Here is a 26827-nt window from a genome sequence, read left to right on the forward strand (position 1 = left end):
TGCTTGGCTCTTCCAACCCATGTGTGTGTGGGGAGCCACCTCAGGGAAGGAACCAGAGAGGATGCGGTACGGGAGCACAGGGAGCAGCCCAAAGTCATTAAGGAAGGAGATATGAGAGAGAAGCAAAATAAAAGCATTCTTGAAGATGGGCTGGGGGTGGCTCCAGGGCTGCAAAGTGCAGCACGAGAGGCAAGAGTTGACTGAAACTGCTATAATGATCCCTGAGAGTCTCAAAAGCAGATGGTAGATGATACGAGAGGCTGGAATCCCTCTGGGAGGGTCAAAATCCTGTCCTGGCAGTAAATAGGAGAGATTGAGATTGGGAGCAATAGTGTGATGGCCTCTCCCTACGGCATCCTACAAAGCTGTGTATGTTGCCTTTCCCATTTGTCCTGCCAGGCCAGAGCAGCAGCATTTGTCCTTGCCCACAAAGGAAGTGGAGGAGCAGTCCTTCCCCTTATTGGCCACTCTCAAAATGGAATCCACGGACCCGAAAAATCTGGAGCCTCCCTTGAGCCCCACAGACTGCCTGCAGACCAGGTGGACCTTTGGTCTGAGTGCCAATGCTGGCATACTCAGAGTGCTTCCACCACCACCTGCAAATTGAAGTCTCCTGCCTTGTCCAACAGAAAGAGCTCAAGTTCTGTAGCTTTTCTTTTAGCAGCCTTAGTGAACATCTAGGGTTGCTAACCTACTGGTTAGTAAATATTACACAAGCATCTACCTTGCTAAAATCCAAAAATAACAAAAAACAAACAAACGAACAAACAAAAAAAACCAAACAAAACCAGAGACACAGAATGCATTAACAAGGAGGACTTGCTCTGCTGTTGTTCCTGAAGTTCAACTTGGTTTCCTAAGAGAATTTGATTTATACACTATCTTCTCCTTTGAGTTTGTTGGCCAATTTCAGCTGCGGGGAGGTTTGACATGGCAGGATAGGCTAATCTCAAACACATCAAATTTGTGCTCGGCCCACAAAGACCAGAAGCCAGGCAGAGCAGGGAGACAGTGCTGTAAGAAATCGGAGCTGGGGGATGGAGGGACTGGAGATGGCGGTGGCTGTTGTGTGTGGACCGAGAGGAAAGCTAGGTGCCTCCCGGCTGCTTGGCCACGGACGGAAAAACAGGAAAACTCACCCATTTACCTTTTTCGAGAAGTGAGGAAACTCACCCAAACTGACCTGTTTACTTCATTCTAGAAGAGAGGAAACTCGCCCAAATTAGGAGGCGGTAAACTACATTTAGCTGCGCTTAGCCTCCACTTAGTTAACCTCATTTAACCCCACCGCCTCCTTCCCAGTCCGGAGGTCAGCACACACCGTGAGGTATCTTCCTCTGCCTGCTGGGGCCCGAGGAGGGACTGAGCTTCATTTTGGGCTGCGTGTTCACTTCATGGAGCCCCTGCCACCCCCCATTTTTTTGTTGCTGTGGTGGGTTTTCTGCAAAAAAAAAAAAAAAACCAAAACAAAACAACAAACTTTTGGTTTCTTTCTTCGAGCAGGAGATGGGGGAGGCTGTGCATCCCCCCGACCCCCCGGCGGGGACATCTCAGCGTTACCAGTCAGGCTCAGCGGGGCCTCTGGGGCGCATCCCTCCCCCCCTGGGGGTGGCGGGGGGGGGGCAGGCCGTGCCCGGAGGCTCAACGGCGGTTATTTAGGCAGAAGCGGTGCGTGTGCGGGCGCGAAGAGGTCTCTCCCGGTTTTTCCTTTTCCCCTGCAACGAGCGACGAAGCGGCTGATCGGGGGGAGGTGGGGGGGGGGGGGCACCCCCTCGCTGGGATGGGTGAGACGTTGCGGTGGGGAGAGGAGAGAGCTAATTAGCCGCGGCAGTCAGAGCGGTGGCATTTCCTGCCGATGCCCGGCGGGCGGATGCTGACACCGGCGCCCGTCACCGTGCCCCGCGGCGCCGCGGGCGCGTTACTCGCGCTTGCAGCCGCGTTACTCGCGCTTGCAGCCGCGGCCCGGGCCCCGGCGTGCGTGTGTGTGTTGGAGGGGTGTGGGGGGAGTCCCCCCGCAGCCGCCCGGCAAAGGGTCGGGGCACACGGGGGACGGACGCACGGACACTCCGCGCGCACCTGGTTGCCAACCCGCAGAGGCTGCGCGGCCGCACGCGCCCGCCGCACGTGAGCGCTCCCGCCCGCGGGCCCGGGCGGCGCGGAAAGTGTGTCACTGGGTGAGGGGGGCGGGCGGGGGCGGGGCCGCCGGGGCGGGGCGGGGCGGGGCGGGGCGGGGCGGGCGGTGGTGCCGCAACTCTGCGCGGCTCCCGATCGCTTTTGTTGTGGAGGGGAGGGCGGCGGGGACGGGCAGCTGCCGCCGCCGCCGCGCTGACAGGCGACGGGCACAGCCGCCCGTATGTAGGGGCTTGCGGCGGGAGGACGGAGCTGGGGAGGCAGCGACCGAGCGGAGCGGAGCCCAGCCCAGCCCAGCCGTGCCGAGCCCGGCGGAGCCCAGCGCGGCGCCGCCCCTGCCCCTGCGGGCGGAGGCCGCCATGGAAGTCAGCGCGGGTAAGCGGCGGTGGGGACGCGCCCCCGCGGGCGCTTGCGGGATCGGCGCGGCGGGTGCGGGGCGAAAGGGGGGGTGGCGGGGGGGGGGTTGGGGGGCAGCGCGGCGCGGCCAGGCCCCGCTGGAGGCCGGGGCGGCCGCGCGCTGCCCTCACATGGACCCGCCGGGCGAGCCATGTGCGCCCTGTGTTTACGTTCCGCGCGGCGTGCCCGCTCATTGGCCGTGCGGGGCGGTGACGCGCGGATTGCATAATAGTGCCGGGGCGGTGGCGCGGGGCGGCGGGCGGCGCGGACACGTGAGGCGGGCGGGCCGCGCGCTGTTTTGGTGACCTACATTCGGGGCGGCGGCGGCGGGGACACGTGGGGCGGGGGGGGGCAGCGCCGCTGCGGCGCCGGCGGCCCCGCCCCCGCGGCGCCTGGCTCCGCCCCCGCTGCGCTGAGGCCGCGGGGGGGGGGGGGGGGGGGGGGGGAGGCCGTTGTGCCGCTGGCGCGGAGGCGGCGGGGGGGGGGGCGGGAGGGGACGGGACGGACACACTGACGGGCACACGCGCTGCGGCGGGGGCGCGGGGCCCGCACGTGGAGCGGCCCGGTGCGCGGGGGCGGTGGCGTTGTGTAACGGGGAAGGGGCGGCCGGGCCGGGCCGGGCGGGACCCCGCTGCCCGCCTGGGCTAACGGGGGTGCCTGCCGGGGCAGCCCCCGCTGCAGCAGCGCCCGCTTTGGGGGTTGGGGGGGCAACCAGTTAATAACGCGAAGCCTCCTTCGAGCCTCTGCGTCACTGCAACTTCCCAAACCTCTGCGTAAACGGAATGCCTGCGCCTTACGGTGCCCCCCCCCCCTCCGCTCTTAAGCAGTTCCCTGCCAGGTAGGTCCCCGTGGCTCTGCATGACGCCAGAAGCGCCTCTCTTAGCCGTCAGAGCCCCGCCGGTTGGTAGCCCCGGGGCCGCCTGTCCCCCCGAGCACCCCGGGGTCCCTGTCGGGGTGCCGGTGTGTGCCCACAGGGATGGCTGTGCCGGTGCTCTTTGGAGCTGTCGCCCTGTGCTGCGTTACGAGACCCAACTTTTATCTGCTGATGGGACAAAACCAGGGCTCATGGGGAAGCGGAGCTTCTAAAACAGCAACAGGATTAGGAATCTGGGTTGGGACACAGATGGGAGTGCTGGGCTCTCTGTGGCACAGGAGCAGCCCAGCTAGCTATCTGGGGCTCCTCAGGCTTTTAGAAGACAAGGAGTGAAAACCCCCATGGATATACCCTCTCCGTGCTCCCTTACGACATTGGCGTTACCCTTGAGGGAAAAGAGCATCTCTGAAAGATAGTGGCGTGAGGTGGCAGCATGGAGAAACGTGGAGTTCCCTGCAGGGGCCGTGTTTACGTGCCCTGCTCTGCCCCTTGCAGATAAGCGTGGCTCCTGCCGAGAGACTCAGTGCCTCCCTTGGACCGGGTGGCCTGCGAGCTTTGACCTGGCACCTGGCAGAGGCACGTGCAGTGCTGGGGGACAGCAGGACCTTTGTCAAATTGGTGCTGTCTTACAGTAGCACAGGTGTCGGATGGTGTCTTTTAATCTCGTGCTGCTGTGGGATCCGTGTCCCCCTTGCCAACCCTCCTCCAAAAACCTGATCCTGGATGCGTGCTGCGCTGCATGGAGGATTTCTTAAAAAAAAAAACCCCTAATAATAGTAATAATAATAATAATAAAATCTGCGTGGGAATGGCATCTGTGGTGGGGTGTAGGGGCACCGGTGTCCGGGAACGTGAGCAGCAGCCTGTGGGTAGCGCACGTGTTGCACAACCACTGGGTCCGGCATCTGCGCTGCGGTGGCTCTGCCAGTGGCTTGCTCCTCGGCTGCGCACTCGTGAGGGTGTTGGTGGCGGTTTCCTTGGTAGAAAAAAAAAAAATTAAACGTCAGAGAGGAAATGGGCCAGTAAAGCTGCCATAGAAATGCGAAGAGGACTCTTCTAGCTGATCAAAGTAATGACAATTTGTAAGGCTGAGTTTCTACCTGCAAGCAGTGATTACTTCCAGGGTTGTGTAACACTGCTGTCTAATGGGCATAACAGCCTTTATCTGTGAGGAGGCGATGGCTGATGTAAGGGGCTACAGCCCCGACCTGCCATGCCAACACAGTTCATCAAGGACTCAAACTGACACTAAGTTCCCACTAACTAACTAAACACTAACTCAAACTTCCCCCCAAAGGAAGCCAGCGCGCAGCCACTTTAAAGTTTTTAATTCTTACTGGTGCGTGGAGTTCCTTGCTGCAATGTCCTGAGTGGTCTGTGAAGAGACTTTACAGAACAATGCAGGCATAAACCAGAGAAGATGCTGAGTGTAATTTTTTTAAGCAGTTGCGTGGCTTTCACTGTTGAAATTTTTGTGTGAAATATCACATGTTTTTATATTGACTTCTGAAATGCTGAGTCTTGGAGACAAACCCTAATGAAGTGAAAACAATTTCTCTTGCTTACAAGCAAGAAAAAGGAGCCTGTGAAAAGCTAGAACTGCTCCCAGGTCTGCCTGAGGACAAAAAGCTGTTTCATCTGAGGGATTCGCAAGTGTGTCAGATTGCAAGATGCAGCAGGACAGAGACTGTTTGCAAATAGCAGCCTGGCAGTCAGAGTTCAGCTGCTGCTAGAGACACTACAATGGCTTGCAGTTGGACAAATGACTTTCAGTATTCTAACTAGGCTGAAGTGCTATTTCTCTCCCTTGCCACCTTCCCTTCTGCATCGTGAGCACCTCTCAGCCCTTCCTTTCTGTGTCTCTGGCGCGTAGCCTGCATAAAGTCTTTCTCTCTGCCCTATTTCTGTCCCTAACCCAGCTTGTTTGCATTCTGGCTCCACAGAGCTGTAAGATCCTGGCTTCGCTGCGGCTCCAGGCGAGCTCTGCTGGGAGGGTGGCCAGGTAAACCCTCCCTGGGCCGCCCTGTGCTCTCTCCCCGCTGCCCCGTCCTGCTGGCACGGTGGCTTCTGGCTCTGTCATTCGGTTCTGCCATTTCATCTCCTGTTGGATCGGAGGCGGCCGACGAGACAGGCGCAGGGGACAGGGTCCGACTGGGAGGTCAGCTGTTGGGAAGGAATGGAGAGAAGCAAGCTGGAGGGAGGGAGGGAAAGGAGTGCACCCAGGCACACGTGATGGCTGGGTCTGGTGGTGCTGGGTCATGGCGTGGCTCACATGGCAGCGGTGCATGTCTGCTTGTTATGTCACTACGTGCCGCCTTTTTTTTTTTTTTTTTTTTTCCCTCTTGCCTTAGGGGGTGTGATAGCTTACATCAGCTCTTCAAGCTCAGCATCTAGCCCAGCCTCATGTCACAGCGAGAGCTCAGACAGCGGTTTCCAGTCATCCTCTTCACCTGTACCATCTTCTCCGAACAGCTCCTCCTCGGAAAGCAGCTGCAACGGCCGGAGCAGCGAGGGCTCTGATGGGGCACCGAAGAGCGATCGGCTGGAGGAGACTATTAAAACAAACCAGTCGAGTGTTGCTGGTTTGACAAAAGGCCATAATGGAGTCACAAGTATGTTTGGTGCCAGTTCCTGAAAACACCATTTTCCCCTGATCTATTGCAGCCAGGTCCTCCGTGTGGCTTGCTGTGAAGGCACATAGCAAAGCCTCCATTTTTATCTTTTTGCATTATATGTAGGGTAATACCTATGGTGTTGCCATACAAATGCTAATAGATGGAGGTCCCACTGCGGCTGACTGCAGACAGTCCATAAATACAGTCCGGCTTTGCTTCAGATTTTCACTAGTGAAAACTGATTTTAATAAAAATTGAACACTTGGTTAAAAAGATGCAATGAAGTAAAGGTAACAGTAATCAGAAATTGCCTTCAGGAGTATTTATGGACCTGTTTTGCAAATCAGGTTTCTCTGTGTTTTCATACTGCCTCCTCTGCCCATTCAGCTTCCCTCCCCTCGAATTTCTTCAAGGAACAAAATAAATTACCGAAACAGTATATATATATATATATACATAGGTGTTGCTGGAACCTTTATCTTTTTGATTCCAAGTCTTAATTTGTGGATGTAAAACCCAAAGTACTCATAAGCTGGAATGAAAGTCTTTTAAAATGCGTTTAACAATCTAGCTCCCACTGTTTGCTTCACGCTTTTTTTTTGCTAATCAGAGAAGATCAACAATAAAGAACTATTAGAACAATTTTGGAAGAGCAGGAATCAAACTGAGTACTGGAATGAGTGTTTCAGCAAACACTCAGCTAGAATTTAGACCAGTCTTTTGATGACTGAATTATTTTGTTGGCAGAATTACTTTATCATTTGGAGTTGTTACGAAGCTAGAATAAGTATCCTAACAGTTCTACCTTAAAAGTTTTTGTTTTATTTTTTTTTTCCTTAAAAAGTGTTCCTACCCTGAGTTCTTAGTAAGAACCTTTGTTTCCTCTTAAAAATTTCCTAGCAACTAGGGTTTTTTTTTTGTATCAGGACAGAGGTTCCTGAAGATGAAACCTGTTGTAAACTGTTCAGATGTACAGATAGATAGATAAACAGAGCTAGTATTGAGCTGAAAAATGTTTAAAAAAAAAAAAAAAAAAAAAAAAAAAAAAAGGAAATTTTGTGGTTTGGTTCTTTTTCAAAACCTTAAAAAAAATTTCAGTTCCTCTTTACAAATGAAACCCAAATGTCAAATAAATTACTTCTCTGGTAGATTATGATTCTGTGGAAGTATTTCCAGCTGTCTCTGTTGCTCACTGTTAAGGTAACTTTGTGGTTACTGAAGTCACTGTTAAAATTCCCATTGGCTTCAGTGAAACCTATGTTAGACTGGCACTTAGGACTTACAGAAAAATCTTTATTGACAAGCTGAAGCAAAATAGATGGGGAAAAAAATTAAAAAAAACCAAACCATGAGCATATTTACAGGGCTGAGAAGATATTTTTGAGTTCAAGGGTGCAAGCATGCCCTAGCTGGATATGCACTCAAATGAGTAGTCTTTACTATGTAAAGTAGTCTTTACTGTGTACAGTAGATGTGACTGAGTTACCAGTCCTAAACTGTTATCAAATAGGTAAGAGTGTATGGCTTGTTTACAATATATAATAAAATAAAGTGTCCTTTAATATTTATGTTTTTAAGAAAATATGTTTGTTGGGAAAACTGTAGCCTTTGTATGGGCTTACTTGTCCTGATGGAAAAACACACTGAACCTGAACTTTGGTGGCCTAGTTAACTAAAAGGGCCTTTTAAATGTGTGTAAATGTAAGCAGACTTTCTTTTTCTACAGTTGAGTACAATGCTACTGTGATTGAAAGTCCAGTGAATGCGTGCTTTCTCCCTGTTCTATTGAGTGCTTCATGTTTGTCTGTCTTCCCCCCTCCCCTGCACTGGTACCTTCTGAACTGTTCAGGGGTTTTGTACATTTTTGTTGTCTGTTCCTCTGCTGAATTTTTTTTTTTTTTGCATGTTGAAATGACCTGACACATTTTGCTTTTAGTCCAGGTTTTGAAAGCTGGAAACGCGCTCCTGCAGTTGTCATTGGTTTTCTATATCCTTGACTTCTCTGTTCTGATTCTAGAATTTAATGGCATGGTTCTTCTTTGCAAAGTCTGTGGAGATGTTGCTTCAGGATTTCATTATGGTGTTCATGCGTGTGAGGGCTGCAAGGTGAGCTATGTTTCTGCTTATCTTTCTGCTGGTGAAATACTCAAGTTCTCCCCATAGGGGAAAAGGTGTGGTACTTCTAAAAAAATATCTGTTAAATCTGAGAAATTTCAAACAGTGTATAACTTGTAGGAAAAGGCAAACCACTTAGCAATACACAGCATTTTCCAAACTCTGCAGTCCTTTCTGTTCTTGCCCCTTGTCCAATCCGACCTGACCCTGGATTGCATGGCAGAGAACAAGAACTGGAGACAGAGGTGGTGAGGACCATACCATGCAAGACATGTGAATGTTAATTGTATTACGAGATAGGTGTGAGTTGTCGCCTGGGCTGGGACACAGAACAAAACAGCTTTGGAAAGGCAATTCTTTACCATGGGGAAAGCCAGAACTGGGTGCTTGCACGTTCATGCATCAGTAGATCTGTATTTTCTGATATTTCAACACTGCAAATTTTATGTTCTGTGAGGGAGTTTATCAACTTCAGGGTTATGTGACAGAACCACCTTTGAAGGTCATATGGTGCAACAGGATGGTTTTGTTACTGAACTATGGATATTGAAGTCAAAAGATCTGATTTTGACTTTCATCTTTGCACTTGATGTGATATGCCCTCAATCTCCTATGATAAACTGTCAGTACAGTGACAGAGGTAATACTGGAGATATTTTGCTCTTAGGTGCTGACTATGCAGGGAACAACTTAGCATCTTCTGTAGTTAGAAATCGTAACTAGTTTGAGTTACATGCAGATCACACACGAAGGGGAAGTTAGTCATGAGGAGTGGCAAGTTCTTTAAAATCACTTGTAGCTGATGGCTCTGAAGCAGCTCATGAAATGCAGTGAGGTTTTCTGTGCTTGTGGAGAGGTGAATCTTTGACGTGCTGTAATAATACTTGTGGGGGTCTTTTTTTTTGTTTTCTTACAGGGTTTTTTCAGAAGAAGCATTCAGCAAAACATTCAGTATAAGAAGTGCTTGAAGAATAACAACTGCTCTATAATGAGAATGAATAGGAACAGGTGCCAGCAGTGTCGTTTCAAAAAATGCCTGTCTGTTGGGATGTCAAGAGATGGTACGTTCCTCTGCCGAGCAGTGATCCTCTAAGTGGGAATCTGCTGCCCACCTCCAAACCAATTGCTAATGGTCTTAATGGCAGAAAATGTAGGCAGCCGTGTTGTCAGGGACAGGTTCCCTGCTTGAGAGCATTTAGATCAGCTTGCCTTCTTGCTCTGTGACTCTCCTGAACTGGTAATGTAATACTGACCGCAGAGCTGCCCTCTCTCCTCTGGGGGCTGATGCATTGGTCTGTTAGGGGGATCGCTGTAACAAAGAGTTTCAATTTTGTTTTAATGAGTTAATATTTATAGCTGTATCCTGCCTGAATCTGAACAAGACTTTTCTCTCTTTTTTTTTTTTTTTCTTCACCTGTTTGTTTTGTTACTGTTGCTTTTTCAATGAAAGGGAGTTCTGCCCAAGCTGATAGCCTTAGAGTAAGCATTTTAGAGCCTAAATAGTCAGGTTTGGATGCATGGAGCAAGCATATGTATCTGCTCCTTTTTTTTTTTTTTTTTTTTTTCCTCCCTTTCTTTTCTTTTCTTGGAGCGAAGGGGAAAGCAAGGAGGAAAGGGTACTGTTGAGCTGTGTCTCTGACCATCTTGCTGGTTATCCACTTCTGATGTTTTTCAAAATGTAATGCTGAAAGTGTAGTTCATTAGTCTGCTGCAACTTACTGTCATGAACCAGAACTCTTCCTTCTGTTTCACTTTTTAATTTTCTCTGCGTGTTTATTTCGCAAGAGCTAGGAATCTTGGCTGTTAATAATTTAATGGGTGGAGTGTTAAAACTTATTTTAAATAATTGTTCTGAGTTCTTGTTGTGCATAGGAGTTATTTCATCCCCTAGGCGCTTGTTTGCGCATAAGGTTGCACCTGCTTTAATGAAAGAGATTTAGTTACATTAATGATGGACTACTGCGTGAACATAATTACATCAGTCGAAACTGGTTATAGGCCCTTGTAAGGCTGTGGTTGGACAGGGTGGTAGAGGCAGTTGTAAATTCCCTAGGACAGGGTCAAAAGGGCTGCAGCCACAATGATGCCCATCCCCTTGCCAGCAGAAAGTGTCCTTGTCGAGGCAGAGTTATCAGGAAAATTTTGCCAAGGTAAGCTTCATTCAGCTTTGATTCTCTTAATTGTTTTGGCAAGTTGTATAATTGGTCCATGAGGAGCTGTCTTGTAGAGCTTATATTCAAGTATGATATGAACTGTGTTTAAATTCATCTAATTGGCAACAAAGTTGTACTGATTTAATTGATCCACTCTTAAAGCCTGATACTTAATTAACACGCACAACTGTGTGTATAGTCCATAGCCAGGTTTGTAGCAGAAGGGGAAGAGGCTTTAGAGATTGTGTGCTTCAGAGCTGCCTTCTCTTTGTTTGTAAATAGCAGCACATAATTCATCTCTCTTGCCTGTCCTATGCCCAGGAAGCTCTTTGACTTCTGTGGTAGTACCCCTGCTGTAGTATTGGTGAGAGTAGTTAAAATCTTCCCTTAAAAGGCTAGATTATTTTTTGGGGAGTGTGTTTTGTGTGCCTGCGTGCTGGTTTTTGCTTCAGTTTGATGCCTGTGTCTGCTGTTAACACTTTCATGATTGACTTTTTTTTTTTTTTTTTTCCCCGCTTTTCATTTCTCCACCTTGGTAGCTGTTCGATTTGGCCGCATTCCTAAACGTGAAAAACAGAGGATGCTGATTGAAATGCAGAGTGCCATGAAAACCATGATGAACAGTCAGTTCAGTGGTCACTTACCCAATGAAGCGTTAACAGAACATCAGGATCAAGCACCTCAAGACGACCTTTCCTCCAAGCCCAAACAAGAGCGGGAAACCATCAAAAGCCCTTCTTCCCCTCCTAGCGCTGACATGGCTAAGGAAGAAGTGATTGGTATGGTCACTAGGGCCCACAAAGACACGTTCATGTACAACCAAGAACAGTCCCAAAACCCAGCAGAGATGATGCAGCCCCAGAGTGGGGAGAGAGTGTCGAAGAACACGGAGCAGTACATCTTGAGCAGCGAGCGCTGTGTTAGTGGGCTTGGTGGCCCTCAGTACCCTGAAAGCGAGCAGCACCTTGGCGGACAGTACAAAGGGAGAAGCGCAATGCACTATCCAAGTGGGCACACCATGTGTTTCACAAACAGCCACTGTATGAACTTCGCCAGTGGTTATACCCAGCGACTGTGTGATAGGATCCCAGAAGATGGCTTTTCTCCAAACAAGAATGCCACTTACTCTTGCAGCACTGGAGGAAGAATGCATCTGGTATATTGATATCAATTGTTTGATTTGACTTAGTGATGGGTGTGATCCAGCTTCACACAGTTGGCACAACTGCTGACACGTAGCATAGTGACACAGGTTTGATAGCACAAATTGTGATGAAGGAGAGTAATGGCTTAAGTTGTGCAGAGGATTTGAAATCATAAGTGATGTGGTTTCTTGGCTTGGCTTTTAGCAAACTGAAAGTAGACCAGTGTCAAAGAGCGTTGGTTGAAGAAAAATCATGGGGTTTTTCACTGGCTTAACAAAAATGAAAATAGATGTTAGGAGTTTGTAAGTTCCCTTCTACACTCGATCCTCTTGAAACCTTCACTTGAAAATAATCAACACAGGCAGATATAATGTATTTTCCTTAAAGGTATTCAGAGTAAATTTTATGGGGTGAAACCTCAGGGCTAGGATTTTGAACCAGTCTGCACGCCTTGCTTCTATGTTCTAAAATCTCTCTTGCTGGGTAGGCTGTTTGCTGTGTTTTTTTTTTTTTTTGGGGGGGGGGGAGGGGGGAAGGGAATGGGACAGGATGAGATGGTGTTTTGTTTTAGTGGGGATAGGCTGATTCTGATACAGGCAGTGTAAAATACAGGTTCAGTGGGACCCGGAGGCTATGCATCCTTTTCCCCTAGAACATCTTCAGATCTGAACAGAGACAGGAGGAAGATGCACGGCTCAACTGCTTGAGAGAAGATCGGGGTCTTTTCTGTAGGACTTGCACAAGTGAGGCTCTGAACACATTTCTTGATGACTTCGCTAGAGCATTTTCCCACTGAATTCTTAACAAGGATGTTTCCTGTGTTCTTGCATATGAGTTTTTTGGGGTGTTTGTTTTGGTTTTTGTTTTGTTTTGTGGTTTGTTTTTTTCTTCCTTTCCTTAACAGGTCCCTCTTGTTTGCCTTGCACCTGCACCTGCTGTTTCTCTGCCATTCCGGCAACCGGTTCTATAAGCCCCTTAAAATAGATTGCCCTGCTCTTTATCACTGGAATTGCCTGGGATGAGAGAACATTACATCCTCGTTCGCATCCTGCGTTCCTTTTGAGAAGTGCGAGCCCCTGACCTTTCTGAAGTACTCGAGCTGCCAGTGTTTTTCTTCCTCCTAATTTGTAAAGATTCTTCACAGGTTCTTGAAGGCCCCTGAAAGTCTGCACAGTGAAGGCTGTTTGTTTTGATGCTGGATTTCCTTTTTTGAGGTTTTTTGTTTGTTTGTTTTTCTTCTTCGGCCAGTGCTTATGTGGGCCATACCATCCCTATCAAGCTCTGACCTTAATTGCAGACTCTGGACACTGCAACGTGGCAAATAATAGTCATTCTCAACTTTTCTTCCTTGCAGGGAAAGTATGTGGAGTCACTACGACGTCATTCTTGGCACTCCCGAGAGGTGGAGGTTAAACCCGTCAGTATGGGCAGGCAGGGAGTGGTGCTGCCTGCAGAGGCCCAACCAGTCAGTTTGACCCGTGCACAGCAGCAGCAGGGAGGTTGAGCACAGCCAAGGATGAGGAAACAGAACCGAATCCAGCAGAGCGCTGCAGGCCTCCCCCCTCCCCATATCCCTGAGATGAATGAGGGCTTTGCTGGAGAATTCAGTAAGAGCAGGATCTGACCAAAATGAGTCAGGAGCAGTAAGGGAGTGTAATTAGACTCTAAACCAGTACAGAGACTGGTTCAGGGGTTTGTTTTTTTCACTCAATACCCCCACAACCAGAAAAGCAGAACAGGTTGTTCCTGAAGAGGTTCCTCTAAAGAGAGCTGGTGACTGCAGAAGCTGACAACTGCTTTCCTAGGAAGCCTGTCAGAATCCAAGGAGTGTCTGAGTGATGCTCTTAGTCATATGGTTTAGATTTAGGTAGTCCTGCAAGGAGCAGGGAGTTGGACTTGATCTTTATGGGTCCCTTCCAACTTGAGATACTCTATGATTCTGTTACTCTTGGGCAGAGGTCTCTCAAGAGAGCTTAGATGTAATACACAGTGGGTGAAAGTGGCAGTTTTCCCTTGGAACTGAGCGCCTGGGGGTTAGGGTAAAGTGTTGTAGGATGAGAAGTTGAGGTGCTTTTTGTGTCCAATTCAGAGCAGGGTGCTGAACTAGAGATTATTTTCAGAGAGTACTGTGTTTTTAACAGTACCTGTGTGAACTGCTGCAGTGTCATGGACAAAGCAGTGGTTAGTGTTTGCTATGCTTCTGCTTGTGTGCCTAGATATTTCCTTTTCCCAAAATATTTAATGATTTTCAGTTTATGGAGAAGGTCTCAGTCTATCCCGCAAGTGATCATTTGGTTTTAGGCGTTGTCTTCAGACACACAAATGATGTTGTGATTCACAGCTGAATCAAGAAATCTGCAATTCTGTTGTCTTTTGGGGACAGCTTTCTCCATATTGACCACCCAGTTAGTAAGTGATATTTGGGGGGAAAAAGGAGAAAAAAAACTAACCAACCAAACAAACAAAAACCACAACAAACCAAAAACCAGAACCAGAAATGTATATCAATTGATCTCCATCTTGGTCTCCCTAGCTGTTGTCAAATACATACACACGTGCACACACACACATGTGTGTGTAATACCTGTTGAATATATTCTTGTAATGGATCTTAGTTATGGATCTTAGGACCTTCCACCCAAAGAATTGCTAGGCAATTATGAGATTCCAGATGCCCTGCAGAAGCAGCAATGCTCTGAGGAATTACTAATCTATTTCACTGTTTCTATTTGCTTTGCTGGAATTATGTAGGATAACGTACACCATTTAGTATACTTGTGAGGAATACTTAAAGGAATTCTCATCCTTGATGATGACAGGTGAAATGAATATTAAAAGGTTTAAACTTCATTAAATGATGTAAATTTTAGAAAGCAGAACTGAAAATATCTCAGAGCATCTGGTTGGGTTTTACAGAGGGAGTTTATTGGCAGTCAGCCTTGACTGGTACCTCTGATCTCATTGTAATGGATTCAGAGTTTTTTACAAAAAACCCACTATGTTTGTATAAAAGAAAGCATTTTGTTGTCTTGTGACTGAGCAAAATTGGAATACCAGTTCCTTAGTCCTCCTTCAGTGATATAAATAAAAGCAAACGTATAGAAGAGGAAGGCGGTTCTGGTAATGAGGGTGTAAACCTGTGACTTGGGAAACCAAGGCTGGGTTCCTTGCTCTGCTGGTGACACCTTGGTCACCTCAACTGAATCACTTTTAGTTGCCTGCAAAACAAGAAAGATGTGTGAGAATGAATGTGGCAGTGACTGTGAGATTACAGTTTATTGATTGTGAAATTGTGATTAATTGTGAGATTACAGGGATAATACAAGTAAGAGAAATGCAGATATCAGGCATGAGTGACATCAGGGAAGAATAGCAGAACCTGGGTTCTCTCAAATCTTTTTTGCTATAAACAGTGTTGGCATTTCCAAGGTCAGCAAATTCAGAAACAGGTTGCTAATGGACTGCCATGGGGTTTTTAATTGTTTGTTTCACAGGGAAGAGGAGAAATCCAGTTGCTTTGGGAATTGACTTGATGAATAGTGATACTTTTTTTCTCCATGCGTCATTATTCCAAAATATTCTTGAAGAATAAACCTGTTTCTTTCAAGTGTTTGTCAGTATCTGGAATTAGATCTTTAAGAGTTGTTTTCTGTGTATGTTTTGTAAACATCAGGTCTGCCCAATGAGTAAGACTCCACATGTGGACCCAAACAAGTCTGGCCATGAAGTCTGGGAAGAGTTTTCCCTGAGTTTTACCCCTGCAGTGAAGGAAGTGGTGGAGTTTGCCAAGCGCATCCCAGGTTTCCGAGATCTCTCCCAACATGACCAGGTTAATCTTCTGAAGGCTGGGACCTTTGAGGTGAGACCACTGTGTGTCTAGTGTGTACCTGACAAGCTGTGCATCAGTCTGACCCCCTTAAGAGCAAAAATAAATAGAACTGGGTTATATCGGGCAAAACCAGCTTGTTTGTGGATGCTAGCTCTGAGCTGTCCTTAAACTCGTGGTGTCCAGTGCTTCTGTTTGGTCAAATCTTGGTGAGCTGTCCCTCTTCCAAGTAGCTCAAGAGTGCTCTGCCCATTTACCTTTTCATCTTCCTTGGACATTAATAAATAACTAATGAGGAGTTTCTTGGTTTTGTATAGCAGCGCTTACTTTGTTAGCTGCCTTTGCTTAGAGTGGAGAGGAGTAGACTGCACCTGGAAGGGTGGATGGTTTAGAAAGCTATCTGTTGCCTTACAAGTTTTGTAGAGGAATGTGTTTGTCATTCTTTATATCCTTCCATCTGCCACTGTGCTCCCTGCCAAAGCCAGAGCATCCATCCTGACCAGTCACCACCAGCCTTTGGTGGCAGCTGGGGGTTGCTGAAGCCTCCACCTCCAAAGCAGTAACACTGATAACGAGGTGTACTGCTGCAGCTCCGTAGATACCATGTACCAGCTGCACCCTGACTTACTCCAGACTAACCCCACCAGGTCCTTGTGGTTAATTTCACCCATTTGTGAGCATGACACATATGTGAATTAAATTGGGCATGATGCCAGAGAGCTTGCTGCTGTTTTAATAGTGACCTTCAGCAGGGGACCTTCACTTAAGGCTTTAGTTGCTTTTCCAGACTCTTGTGTCTATTGGAGAACATGCACATATTTTATAAGTATTCAGATGTGAAGTTTAAACATAGAGGGCCAGAGGAGCTGAAGTCCCAGGTATTCAGTGTTACTGTGCTTTTCTGGGGAGGGCAGTGTTGGTGTTGCTTTTGCTCTTGTTTACTTGATTTATTCTTTCAAAGAGGGATGTTGGATTTCATATTTACCTGAACTGAAGACGTTTTTCATGTAATGGGTTGGGTCTTTTGTCTGTATTTATACAACCTGGTTCTAAAATGGATAGTTGTTGGGTTGGAAGGTTCAAATTATACTGGAAGACTTGGTGCCTGAGTTTCTTCCATTCTGCTGTCATGTATTTTTTGCCATTATACTTGATCTTTCAATACTCATCTACAACTCCTGTAGCTAAGGGCTGTATTTTCACTTCTTCAGCTACAGCCTCTTACGTTGCTGTTCACATCACACAAAAATGTTGGTTCCTTCCTCTGCAAAGTGGTCTACTGTCCAGTGCCCTCGAGGAGGGTGGAAAATGAGGCTTGAACTGTTCTTATAATGTAAAGCCAAAACTTCATGTTTTGCAAGTAAAACGTTTTGTCTTGGACTTTCTTCACTTCAGGCTTTTCTCAAGCCTCATTCGTATCCCTTTTTGCTGGTTACAAACACTGCTGGTAAGAAGGTTTCTATATCCAGAGGAATTAATAATAATGTATGGCTGAATGCTTATCCTATTTATAAGAAACATTAATGATTTCTATTAGTGAGCTGGTACCTGTAGTTAAAGGCCCATGTGGCATCTTAGCAACAGAAAAAAATCCCACAAAAAATAATGCTGCAGTGCAGTGGAAAAAAACCCAACCAACCAAAACAACAAAAACAGGATTAATGAAACCTTTGCAATAGAGACAAAAACATCTTGAAAGCCTGATGCATGCAAGGTCATTTCTGTCTGCTGGGTAACTAAACTAGGATATCTCAACATCTGTATGTTAATAGAAGAACCTGAGTAAAAGTAATGCCTCCAAGCCTGTTTTGGCTCCCTTGGGTACCAGTGTGTGGCTGTCTTGGCACTGTGCTTACCAGCAGCTTGTATTCAAGGAGTACTTGTTTGTTCGGAGGTGAGAAGATGCATGGAGACACTGTTAGTACAGAAGCAGCATAGATGTATATATATTCACAAACATCTAAGCTAAAAGGTCCACTTAGAACTGGCAGTACTGGGGAGCTCAGTATATTGTGGTGGTATTTGCATGCCTTTGTATGGGAGCCAGCTCAGAAACTGTAGTGAGCATAAAATAAGGAACTCCAGTGGATTTGAGCGGGTCCTCCCCCACCTCCACAAGCCTCCATTCCAAATGTAGGTGATGGTAGTGCTAACAAGCCCCTTGGATCCACTGGGGTAGTGACTCAGTTTCTCCACAGACTCCCAAACCTGGTAACTTGGCTGCAGGTGGTAGGGAAGTGAGCGAGCACTTGCCTGTGTGGAGGTTTCTGTGTGCTTATATTGCTGTGGTCGAGTGATAGGGTTGATAAGGTGTATCCTCAACGTGCACAAATAGGAGTCTGGCTTGAAGTAAACAGGGTGAATCAATCTTGTGCTACACCATAGTCTAAACTGTTCTTCCTTGGGTTAGAATGCTGACTTTGAAATCTGTAGGTGAGATCTTTGCCTCAGTATTAAGTCAACACAGCTTCACGGGCTTCGGTGTTGAATACTAGTGTTAATACTGGTTCTTATCATTTAAAGTTCATGTTTCTGAAGGCCAGTTCTGTAAGGGGGAATACTCCTTTGAACTGAAAGGTTGTTGAGTACCTGGTGGGTCCCTGCTAATGCACAAGTTCAGCTTTGTCTGTCTGCCCTTTGTCTCCTTTTGTTGTATTCTGAGGGCTTTGCACCTAGGTTTCTGCCTAGGTTTCTGCACTCTGTAGTTAATGTCATCAAAGGACATATAGCTTAGCCAACAAAGGTGAATAATACATAGTGCTCGTGTGTCCATCAAGATTGCTGCATGTCATTTGGCTGTTAAAATTTACGGGCAGGCCATGTAATCTGCATGAGTGGTGTTTGAATTCTCAGACATTTTTATTTTTTTTTGAACCCTCCTTTTTTAAGCTTGTCAAAGGCGCTAGGCTTTGCTGAAAACCTGGTTCTTCTCTCATCTGTAGTAAACATTTAAATTAATGCAGTTATGTAGGGTAAGTGAGAAGAGACGACTGTCACACCAAGAGATTACAGCAAGTCTGAAGTTTTAACTAATGCCAGTTGGTTCATTTTCTCCAAATAAGAAGGCTGTTCTGTGCAACTTAAACCTTGAAAATGTAATTAAAGTGGTTGAACATGAGCAAATGAAACTTTACAAGCCATTCCAGAGGGAAACATTTCACAGTGCGACTGAGAAACCACAAGAGAAATTTCAGCCCAGAGGGGTAAGTTCAGCACATGTCAACTGCTCCAGCCCAGGTGCTTACACCAACGGGGTATTCCCAGCTGCAGCTACAGACCAGGTGCCGCTCCAAGCCCTGCTTCCCTAGCCTTTTGAAGGCCGTACGTGTGGTTCCCTTCTGTCAGAGCTCATTAACATTCCTGTGGGTACAGTGATGCGGCATGGTACTTTCCCAAAGAATGCCTAGTGGGCCAGATCATCAGGTGGTGTAAATCAGCATTGTTTTAATGGAGCTGCTCCAGTTTACGCCAAGCAAGAATCTGGTTTAGCACCTTCATTTTGCTCCTCATAAGTGTGGCCAAGAAAACATTTCTTTTAATGCTCTGTATGCCTTTGGCTGTTCGGTGGCTTAAGCAAGTCGTCCTCGTGGCATATGTATGAATGGCATCGTCACTGCGGCTGGCTGAGGCTTAAATTTTAATTTTCCTCCCTTTTATGTGCCATAGCCACTCCCCTGCATCCACTCGCTAATTTTTTCACTTGTTTCTCTCAGACTACTGGGCCAGAGCTTGCACTGTTTTTTACAGCTCAATAGCATGCTGACAGTTTCTGTAGAGAATGCTTGTACAGCGGTTAATGAGACAGTTTGAATGATGTTAAAAGGTTTAATTTTTTCTTTGGCTTTTCTAGAAACCCACCTGTATTTATCTGTTTTTCTTGTTCTTTTTTTCTTTCACCAGGTTTTAATGGTACGATTTGCATCTTTGTTTGATGCAAAGGAACGTACTGTCACCTTCCTGAGTGGAAAGAAGTACAGTGTGGATGACTTGCATTCAATGGGAGCTGGTGATCTGCTCAACTCAATGTTTGAATTTAGTGAGAAACTAAATGCCCTGCAACTTAGTGATGAGGAAATGAGTTTGTTTACAGCGGTTGTCCTGGTATCTGCTGGTAAGGAGAGAAAGTTAACTTGCACCTTTGCCAAATTTTGATCCTGGCTCTTTATTAAAATATTTTTGTAGAATGTATACCTTGTTATTTCGTGTCTAAGTGCAATTTAGTGTAGGTTTTAGCCTACTAGCAGCCTGTAATTTACTCTTTTACATACCTGCTCTTTCCAATGCTGCCTTTTGGAAAAAAGTGACAATGGGCTTATATTTTCCTACTACTTTCTATAGAATGCAAAAATACATCTCATAGCTGCCCAGTGGTCATTTAGAAGTTGTTTGTCTGACGCAGCTGAGTTTTACAGGACAGCATCAGTGAAATTAGTCCTGACTTGCACAGCCTAAGTCGTGGGATATGGTGGTGGTTTTACTTTCGAGTATTGTCATTGAAGGCTATTGCCTATCTTAAGTCTAAATCCAACAGTTTGATCTCTGGCTATGTCAACAAGAAAGCCCTATTCATCTGCATTGTGACTTCTTGCTGCTAAAGGTCTGCCAATCCACTAACATCTTCACCAGCCTCGTATCTTGTTTCAGTCCCTGGATATACAGAACATCTTGGCCCAGATTCAAAGAAGGATTAAGCACCTACTTCTGTAGTATTATCTAAAGCCTCAAATTAGGCACATTAGCTCTGCATATAATGCCTGGAATACAAGACGCAGAATCCCTGCTTGCTGGGTAAGGAGCTCTCTAGAGGTAGCTAGCAGGAATGCTAGTAGTGCCCGCTTATACAACAAGCCAGTATTTGGGGGCCACTCACTTCTTGAATAAGTGCACCTCTTCCACATGAGAGGTTTAGACCCACATCTTTCTTACCAGGGAGGGGCACCTCAGGCGTGGTGCTGTAGGCACATGAAGCCACTGTGAACAAGGTAGGACAGTTCAGCCTAATAGCTTTGTGCGTGGCCTAACGGAAATGTGATAGCACAGGATGGGGCAGCTGTAGCCTCTCCAGTTTGTAAACGGTGGTAATGAGCAGAGGGTGGTACAGAGTTTGCAAGCTTCAAAAGCCAGAGTGAATAGCAGTGTGAAGGAAGTGTGGCACTGTAGTCTGTTAGTGAAAATATTCAGGTAGCAGAGAGTTGCTTTTCCAGACACGGCTTTACATATTTTATCTTTCAGACACTAAATTGACGAGTACTGGAGACAACCTTTAAAATAAGGACAGAGAACCAGGCCTCTTCCCTCTTGGTGCAATGTCGTAACTAGGCTACAGCCACTCTTCTTGCTTGCTCAGCTGCTGGGCCCTAGAATGTCACAATCTCTCTGCCACCTGTTTTGAATGCAAGTGGCTGTATCTGTTCTGTTAACTGTGCTGCTAGTGCAGAGCCAGCCCCCACCCCCCAGCCTTTTAAGCACTGTTCTGTGCTGTTGCTAGCTCCCAGTAGGGCTTAGCTTAAGGATGGTCTGTAACGTGTACAGCATGTAATGTTAGAGCCATGCAATAGAACAAAAAGAGAATGTGTTTGATATTCAGGCTTCTTGTAGCTGCTGAGGATTTTTCAGATCATAGCTTTGGACATTATTGCTACCTATCTTAGCTACCTTGTGATCTGATCTGCAGTCTGATCACAGCCTTCCTGGACATCATCACAAAATACTTCTAGAGTTTTATAAAGTACAACTTCATTAGTTTTTCAGCATTTGGGCCCAAACTTGCATTTGTACTGTGTTCCAAACACAGTAGTAACCTTGATGGTCACTGTGAGTCCAGCGATTTTCAGATCAACTTCATTCTGTAGCTTGCAACTGAATTGAAATGCTGCAGTTGTTACTTGCACAAGTGAGTGAGCAAGCTTCACGCTCGAACAGGTACCTAAGAAGAACAAAAGTGCCCCCAAAAATGCTCCTGGGGAAGATGCTGGCAGTGTGAGGGTTTGCCAGGAGAAGGTGCCTGTAGAACTGAGGGATTGTGGGCACCTGTTGATTAAACAAATCTTGAAAGACAGATCCCCTACACCCCACCCCTCAAGGAGAAGCATGACCCGGAGGGTCATTCCCCATAAGGTGGAGGCAGAGCTTAATTAGAGAAGGGTCAAGAATTGGGGAAGAGCATCAGAATGACATGGAGATGCAGGCAAAGGCAAAAGATGCTGTAACTGGAAGAAGAACTGAAGGTGGAAGAATAAGGCCGTTAAGGCTTCTTCATCTTGGAGTGAAAGTTACTCAAGAGAAAATTGAAAGGAAGATAGTAGTCAAGGTTTACATCAGTTCCAGAAGTAGACAGGAGTGTTTGACTGTTGAATCCTGATTAAGTCATCCAGAATATGACATACCACGCTGCACTAGTTAAAAATCTTTTAAAGAGACTTTAAGTTGTTTAAAAATTTTTCAGAAAAGCCACTGGAATAAAAAGAGATGTTCATAAGTCTCTAAATAGTGCTAGCTGGGAGAACACTTGTCAGAAGTATCTCCACATAACACTGGATAAATAATTGCTCTTACGAGGGATAGTTGGAACATGTGGAAAGATGAAGTAGGGGTGGTAGCAAGGAGTGCGTGTAACTGTACATCCGCTTGTTTTGGTGTCACATGGCAAATAAAAGGCAGGGCTGTATAGTGGGGATGTGAGAGTGTTTCTGGTGGTGCTATGGAGTTATCTTGGTACTATTCCAAAATTAAAAGAATGGTTTGCCTCTGGCTGCAGTTTGCTGGATGTGTTGAAGATGCGGGGGAGATAGTAAGATGGCTCATGGGCACTGGAGAAGGAAGAAGCAAGGTGGAAGCAAAGCTGAATGAATGTGGTTCATACAGCCCTAGAGACCAGATGGTCTCTTAACTGCGGGTGATGCCCTGCGGTAGAAGAATATGAAATACGCACCCGCTATTATTCTGTCTTATTGGAGTCGTGCTAAAAACTTCTGCTGGCTACTGGGAGCAGCTGGAAGTAGACTGAGAGGGAGAAGAAAGACTTGGGCTAATGGAAGAGAAGAGGCTGCAGTAACTCCACTGAGGTAGCCAGGAAAGGCTGGAACTGCATTCTGCCTTCAGAGGCAAGGCGGTACTGCTGTCACTGTTACAGAGCTCTTGAGAAACCTCATCTGACCTATTCTCCTCTTCTGTGCAAATGTCATCATCCCTGCTCGAGGTAGAGCAAACCTAAAGGTTTTGCAAAAAGTGGGACGCAAGTGGGATAGATAGTTTAACAAATAATGGCAGACAGGCATCTCTTTACTTGTGCTCTCCTGGAGGACAGCTGTCAAAGCTGATGGAGCGTCTTTACAGGAGAGTGGAATATGTGCTAATAAACATAATTTAATATCAAAGTTCCTAATTGTTAGAGTAGAAAGTTCTGGAACAATCTTTCTAAAGGAACAAAACAGATTATCTGCTTCAAGGTGGATCCTTAAATGGATTATATAATAATTTTTTCCCATAGCGGTAGGGAACTGCACTGAATGCATGCAGGAGGACTTCCTAGACTCTGTTGACCTGAGAAGTCTGATTGGATTGCCACGGACAGCATAAGGAAGGGATTCCCACTCTGACTGTACGATCTGACTCAGTGCTACTCCAGAAAGCTGTTGTCATTCTGTGTCCCAATTCTGCAAAGTGCTTAAGTACATGTACACATCAAAGCACATTTCTGTTCGCGTCTGTCACTTGTGTATGTATGCACCCTGCCGAATTTACATAGCGTTTAAGAGAGGCTACGGCTTGGAAAAAAACAGCTACCCTGCATGGTTATTAGGTCAGATGTTTTGCTTAAAAATTCATCCTTTTGAGCTGCTTACTTAGGTTCCATCTAAGGACAACAAGCATGTTCTTAAATATCACTCTCTTGAAAGAGATGCTTTGGGTATGGGGTGAGTGCAGTATCTGAAAGCGTAATATTTTCTTGATGTTGAAATTCCTCTTTTCTTCCTCAGTTGGGAATTTTTGGGTGCATCATGTTTCATTCTAAGTGCTTCAGAACACATTCAGAAATAGTGCCTGGTCATGTCACAGCTTGTACTCCCTTTGCCCCTGGGGATCCCGCTCTGCAGATACAGGTGTGACTTGTCCTGTGTGGGATTTCCTCCTCAAACATGAACCTCCAGTTTAAGTTTAGGGTTCTGTGTCCAACCTTGAGAAACGTTTGAAATTTTTACTTCTGTATGCCCTGTCTCTATCCTTGTGTTGAAAGTTGCAATTCAGCAAAGTATTTAAACATGTGCTTTGATCTGTCCTTTTCTGGAAACATGAGTAAGTGATTACAGAAGAGGCGATTGAATGCTGCCGGTTCGGCGTGAGCTTAATGCTCTACAAAGTTGATGCTAAAAAGTGTTCGCAGGACTTTTAGAATGTGGGTTTGAAACTTCTGGCATAAGTATCTAATTTTTCTTGTGCTTGTTAATTTAATCAGTGATTCTTGCGGGGGCTCTTTCTGTTGCAACTACATCCATTCAGTCTTTTTTTTTGTCTTCTTCCTCCTCCCCCTGTTTTTCTCTTTTTTTTCTCTCTCCCTCTCCTCTCCCCTCCCCTCCTCCCCTTGCCCTCTTTTCTTTAGATCGCTCCGGAATAGAAAATGTCAACTCTGTGGAGGCACTTCAGGAAACACTAATCCGTGCATTAAGGACCTTAATCATGAAAAATCACCCAAACGAAGCCTCTATTTTCACAAAACTTCTTTTAAAATTACCTGACTTGCGTTCCTTAAACAACATGCACTCTGAAGAACTCTTGGCCTTTAAAGTTCACCCATAGGCCTTTAGGTCTCACTTGTACTTGGACTTGCCTCGTGTTAAACTGTTTCGTGCTAAAATATGTATTTATACAGTTGTACCACTTGTTGGAGAGAGAATTCACAGACTGTGAACAATGGATAGATGTCCCATAACCATGCAATAACGCTTCAGCAGGTGCTTTCAGCTAACGGCGGTGCAGCGTTCAGAGTCCTCCAAGACATCCAGACCCAGCTGTGCCGCACTTCTGCAGAAGAGGTTGCAATGAGCCCAAGTAAATATGGACTGTTCTTTCATTTAGAAAAAGAACCACCACTGCCCTCTCATGTAAACTGACCGCAAAATAGCTGGGTATGTGCACACGGAGCATGGAATAGGGTGGGAACAATCCTGTGCTAATAGGGAAATGGAAGAGCTGATGTAATTTGTCTTTCACTTATCTAATAGGTGTATGTCTGTGTCTCTTGGTAACTCACTCATGATTTCACTGTTATTCCATTAAACCCGATGGAATGATTTCAGCCTGCACCAACTCTCACTAAGTGTGTGTTCATGCCATGTGTATATAATATAAATAGTTAAGTAATGAGTGTTTATGGCTATATAAAGTACAGAGTTGTGTGTATATATGTGTATGTATATAAATAGTTCTATACATAAAGTATACATATAATTTCTTCACAATATTTTAAACTGTGAAGGAATTTAAACTTAGAAGAGAAGGTGATCGATGGGAAGAACCAAATAGATGCACTTTGCATATTGCTGAACTAATTATCTGAGCATTTCTAATTTTTAGAAAACAGCAAATTTGCATTAATATGCTGTGTTTGTTAATTAAAAAAAACAAAAAAACATAAAAAAACCCCAAAACAAAAAAAAACCCAAAAAACAAAAAACAAAACAGAGTGGCACCAAAGGGGCAGAGTCAGATTTAACTTCCAGAGGGGGTTCATAGAGAATCTCAAGTGGAGATGGTTAGTTGTGGCACTAATGAGATTGGTTGTTGCCACTGAGGTTCTTACATTCTGATAAAGGTTAAAGAAGCACCAGATGCTCTTCAAATACTTCAGCACAGCCAGAAAGAAACTATCACATGAATAACAGCATCTATCAGAAAAAAAAAAAAAAAAAAAAAAAAAAAGGGAAAAATGTGTCCATGGTTGCGTTTGGGCATATGTGTGTTCTGTGACCGTTTATTTCTTGCAATACATCCTTTTGCTGCTTCATTGCTAAATAAGAATTGAAAACAGGAATGTGAGATTCCCCATGTCTTTTCAGAGTTTGGGCTTTGTGGTTCCCATGCCTGTTCTGGCGCTCTCCATTGGTGCGTGTGCCTGTGTGTGTGTGTGCAAAGAAGGTGCGCTGGATGGTCTGGATTTTTTTTCTTAAAAAAACACCACAAAAAACAACCAACCAAATGGGACTTTTTTTTTGTTGTTGTTTATGCCAGTAGCAAATTACAAAGCAGATCCGCAGGGCTTAAGGTTCTGCTGCTTTTCCATGTAGGAGAACAGCTGCCTATGGGTTTTCTCCATTTGTAGCAGGACCTAGCACCAGAAAAGAGAGATTAAAACAAGTCAAAGCGGTTGTGTTAATTAGCTATGTTTAATTTTTGCTCATGTGGGAGGAAGGTGCTCCGCTGCCCCTGAGCTGGTTAACCTTGGAGGTGCCCCTCGGTAGCGCTGCTCTGCAGAGGGTGATGCCTCTTGGCGCTCAGGTGCCCGCAGCAGTGGGGGCCAGGGGCCGGAGAGCCACCGCGCTGCTCCTCGCCGCGGCTCTGGCTGGGGATTTCCCTGCAGGAGCTGGTGAGGAGTGTGGGCCAGCGGGCCAGGAGCAGGAGCTGGGGGAGAGTCGGCGTTGGCCGTGGCTGAGGAGCAGAAGCACCCACCCTTTCCCTTGCTCGGCAGCTGCTGCAGGGAGGGCTGTCCTCCTGCCTCAAGCTGCTGCAACCACTGGGTAACAGCCCCTTAATACACACAGTTTTGATAGCCAAATGCGCTATGGGGGCATATTGTCCTAATTTCTGTTAACAGTCTGCATCCTACCAGTATTATTTGTTTGAGAGCTTCACTGAATTACGCGTTGAACCATTCAGACTTGAGAAAGGACGCAGTCACATGTTTTGTATTACTTAGGAGCTGAAACAACTTCTTTGTAGACCCCATTTCAAATGTGGAAAGTACAGTTAACCCTTGGTTGTTTTGGGAGGGAGGGAGGTTTCTTACAGAGATTGGCACCCTACAACTGTGTTTTGTTGTGTTTTGTTTTATTTTTTTTTTTTTGTCTTAAAACTGTATTATTAAGCCTTTAGGAATGTATAACCAGGACTGAGTAATTACTGCTTATTAAATTTTTAGTTAGATTGACCATGTATGCCTATAGATAGATATTCTAACTTGTGCAGTTTCATTTGAAATAATCTTCCTGTACATAATGGAAAGACTCCTATAACAGAAAAAAAAGCCCCAAACAGATTGACTGAACAAAAAAGTTGATTAAAGTACGGTTCAAAAGTGACCCACATATTACAAACCCTAGCTGGACTCTCAGAAGAAAATCTAAACTCATCGTGTTAGCTGTGTATTGTGAGCTCTTCTTTTACTGTGTCACTGGTTATACACTTGTTAAACGCTGAGATAATAGACTTCATGCCAGGCATTTGAGTACTGTAGATTGGGTCATTGCTGAAAGATTAATGTACTGTATGACTTAAATGAAATTTTTATTCTTGATTTTATTCTTGATTTTGTTCTTGTTTTAAAAGATTAAATATGGGCATTATGTCAGCAAGCTAAA

At 45.8% G+C, this 26827-nt stretch overlaps 1 protein-coding gene across 4 annotated transcripts; it reads left to right on the forward strand.

Annotated features, from left to right (window-relative positions):
* Nucleotides 1–2241: 2241 nt before the first annotated feature.
* Nucleotides 2242–26827, forward strand: NR1D2 (nuclear receptor subfamily 1 group D member 2). 4 transcript variants are annotated; one of them, XR_006166819.1, is made up of 9 exons: nt 2242–2505; nt 5752–6012; nt 8033–8121; nt 9047–9191; nt 10823–11439; nt 15102–15287; nt 19155–19365; nt 19899–20042; nt 22012–23811. XR_006166819.1 is itself a non-coding variant. In XM_042806325.1 (8 exons), exons 1-8 carry the CDS (start codon nt 2490–2492, stop codon nt 24048–24050), a joined length of 1722 nt encoding a protein of 573 aa, XP_042662259.1. In that variant the 5' UTR covers nt 2242–2489; the 3' UTR covers nt 24051–26827. The 4 variants fall into 4 exon arrangements, 3 of the variants coding, with proteins under 3 accessions (XP_042662259.1, XP_042662260.1, XP_032852635.2); XM_042806325.1 differs by lacking the exons at nt 19899–20042; nt 22012–23811 and adding an exon at nt 23854–26827; XM_042806326.1 differs by having other exon boundaries at nt 19899–23821.

Source organism: Tyto alba, unplaced genomic scaffold, assembly GCF_018691265.1.
Source record: "Tyto alba isolate M040663 unplaced genomic scaffold, T.alba_DEE_v4.0 Super-Scaffold_46, whole genome shotgun sequence".
In the NCBI taxonomy this organism is placed as follows: Eukaryota; Metazoa; Chordata; class Aves; order Strigiformes; family Tytonidae; genus Tyto; species Tyto alba.

Bases quoted from the DNA above. Each gene is read 5' to 3' on its own strand.
- NR1D2 (XM_032996744.2), top strand. From the start codon at position 5,673: ATGGCAGCGGTGCATGTCTGCTTGTTATGTCACTACGTGCCGCCTTTT. The intron at 6,013-8,032 runs GTATGTTTGGTG...TTCTGATTCTAG, and splicing joins AGGCCATAATGGAGTCACAA to AATTTAATGGCATGGTTCTT. The intron at 15,288-19,154 runs GTGAGACCACTG...TTCTTTCACCAG, and splicing joins TGAAGGCTGGGACCTTTGAG to GTTTTAATGGTACGATTTGC.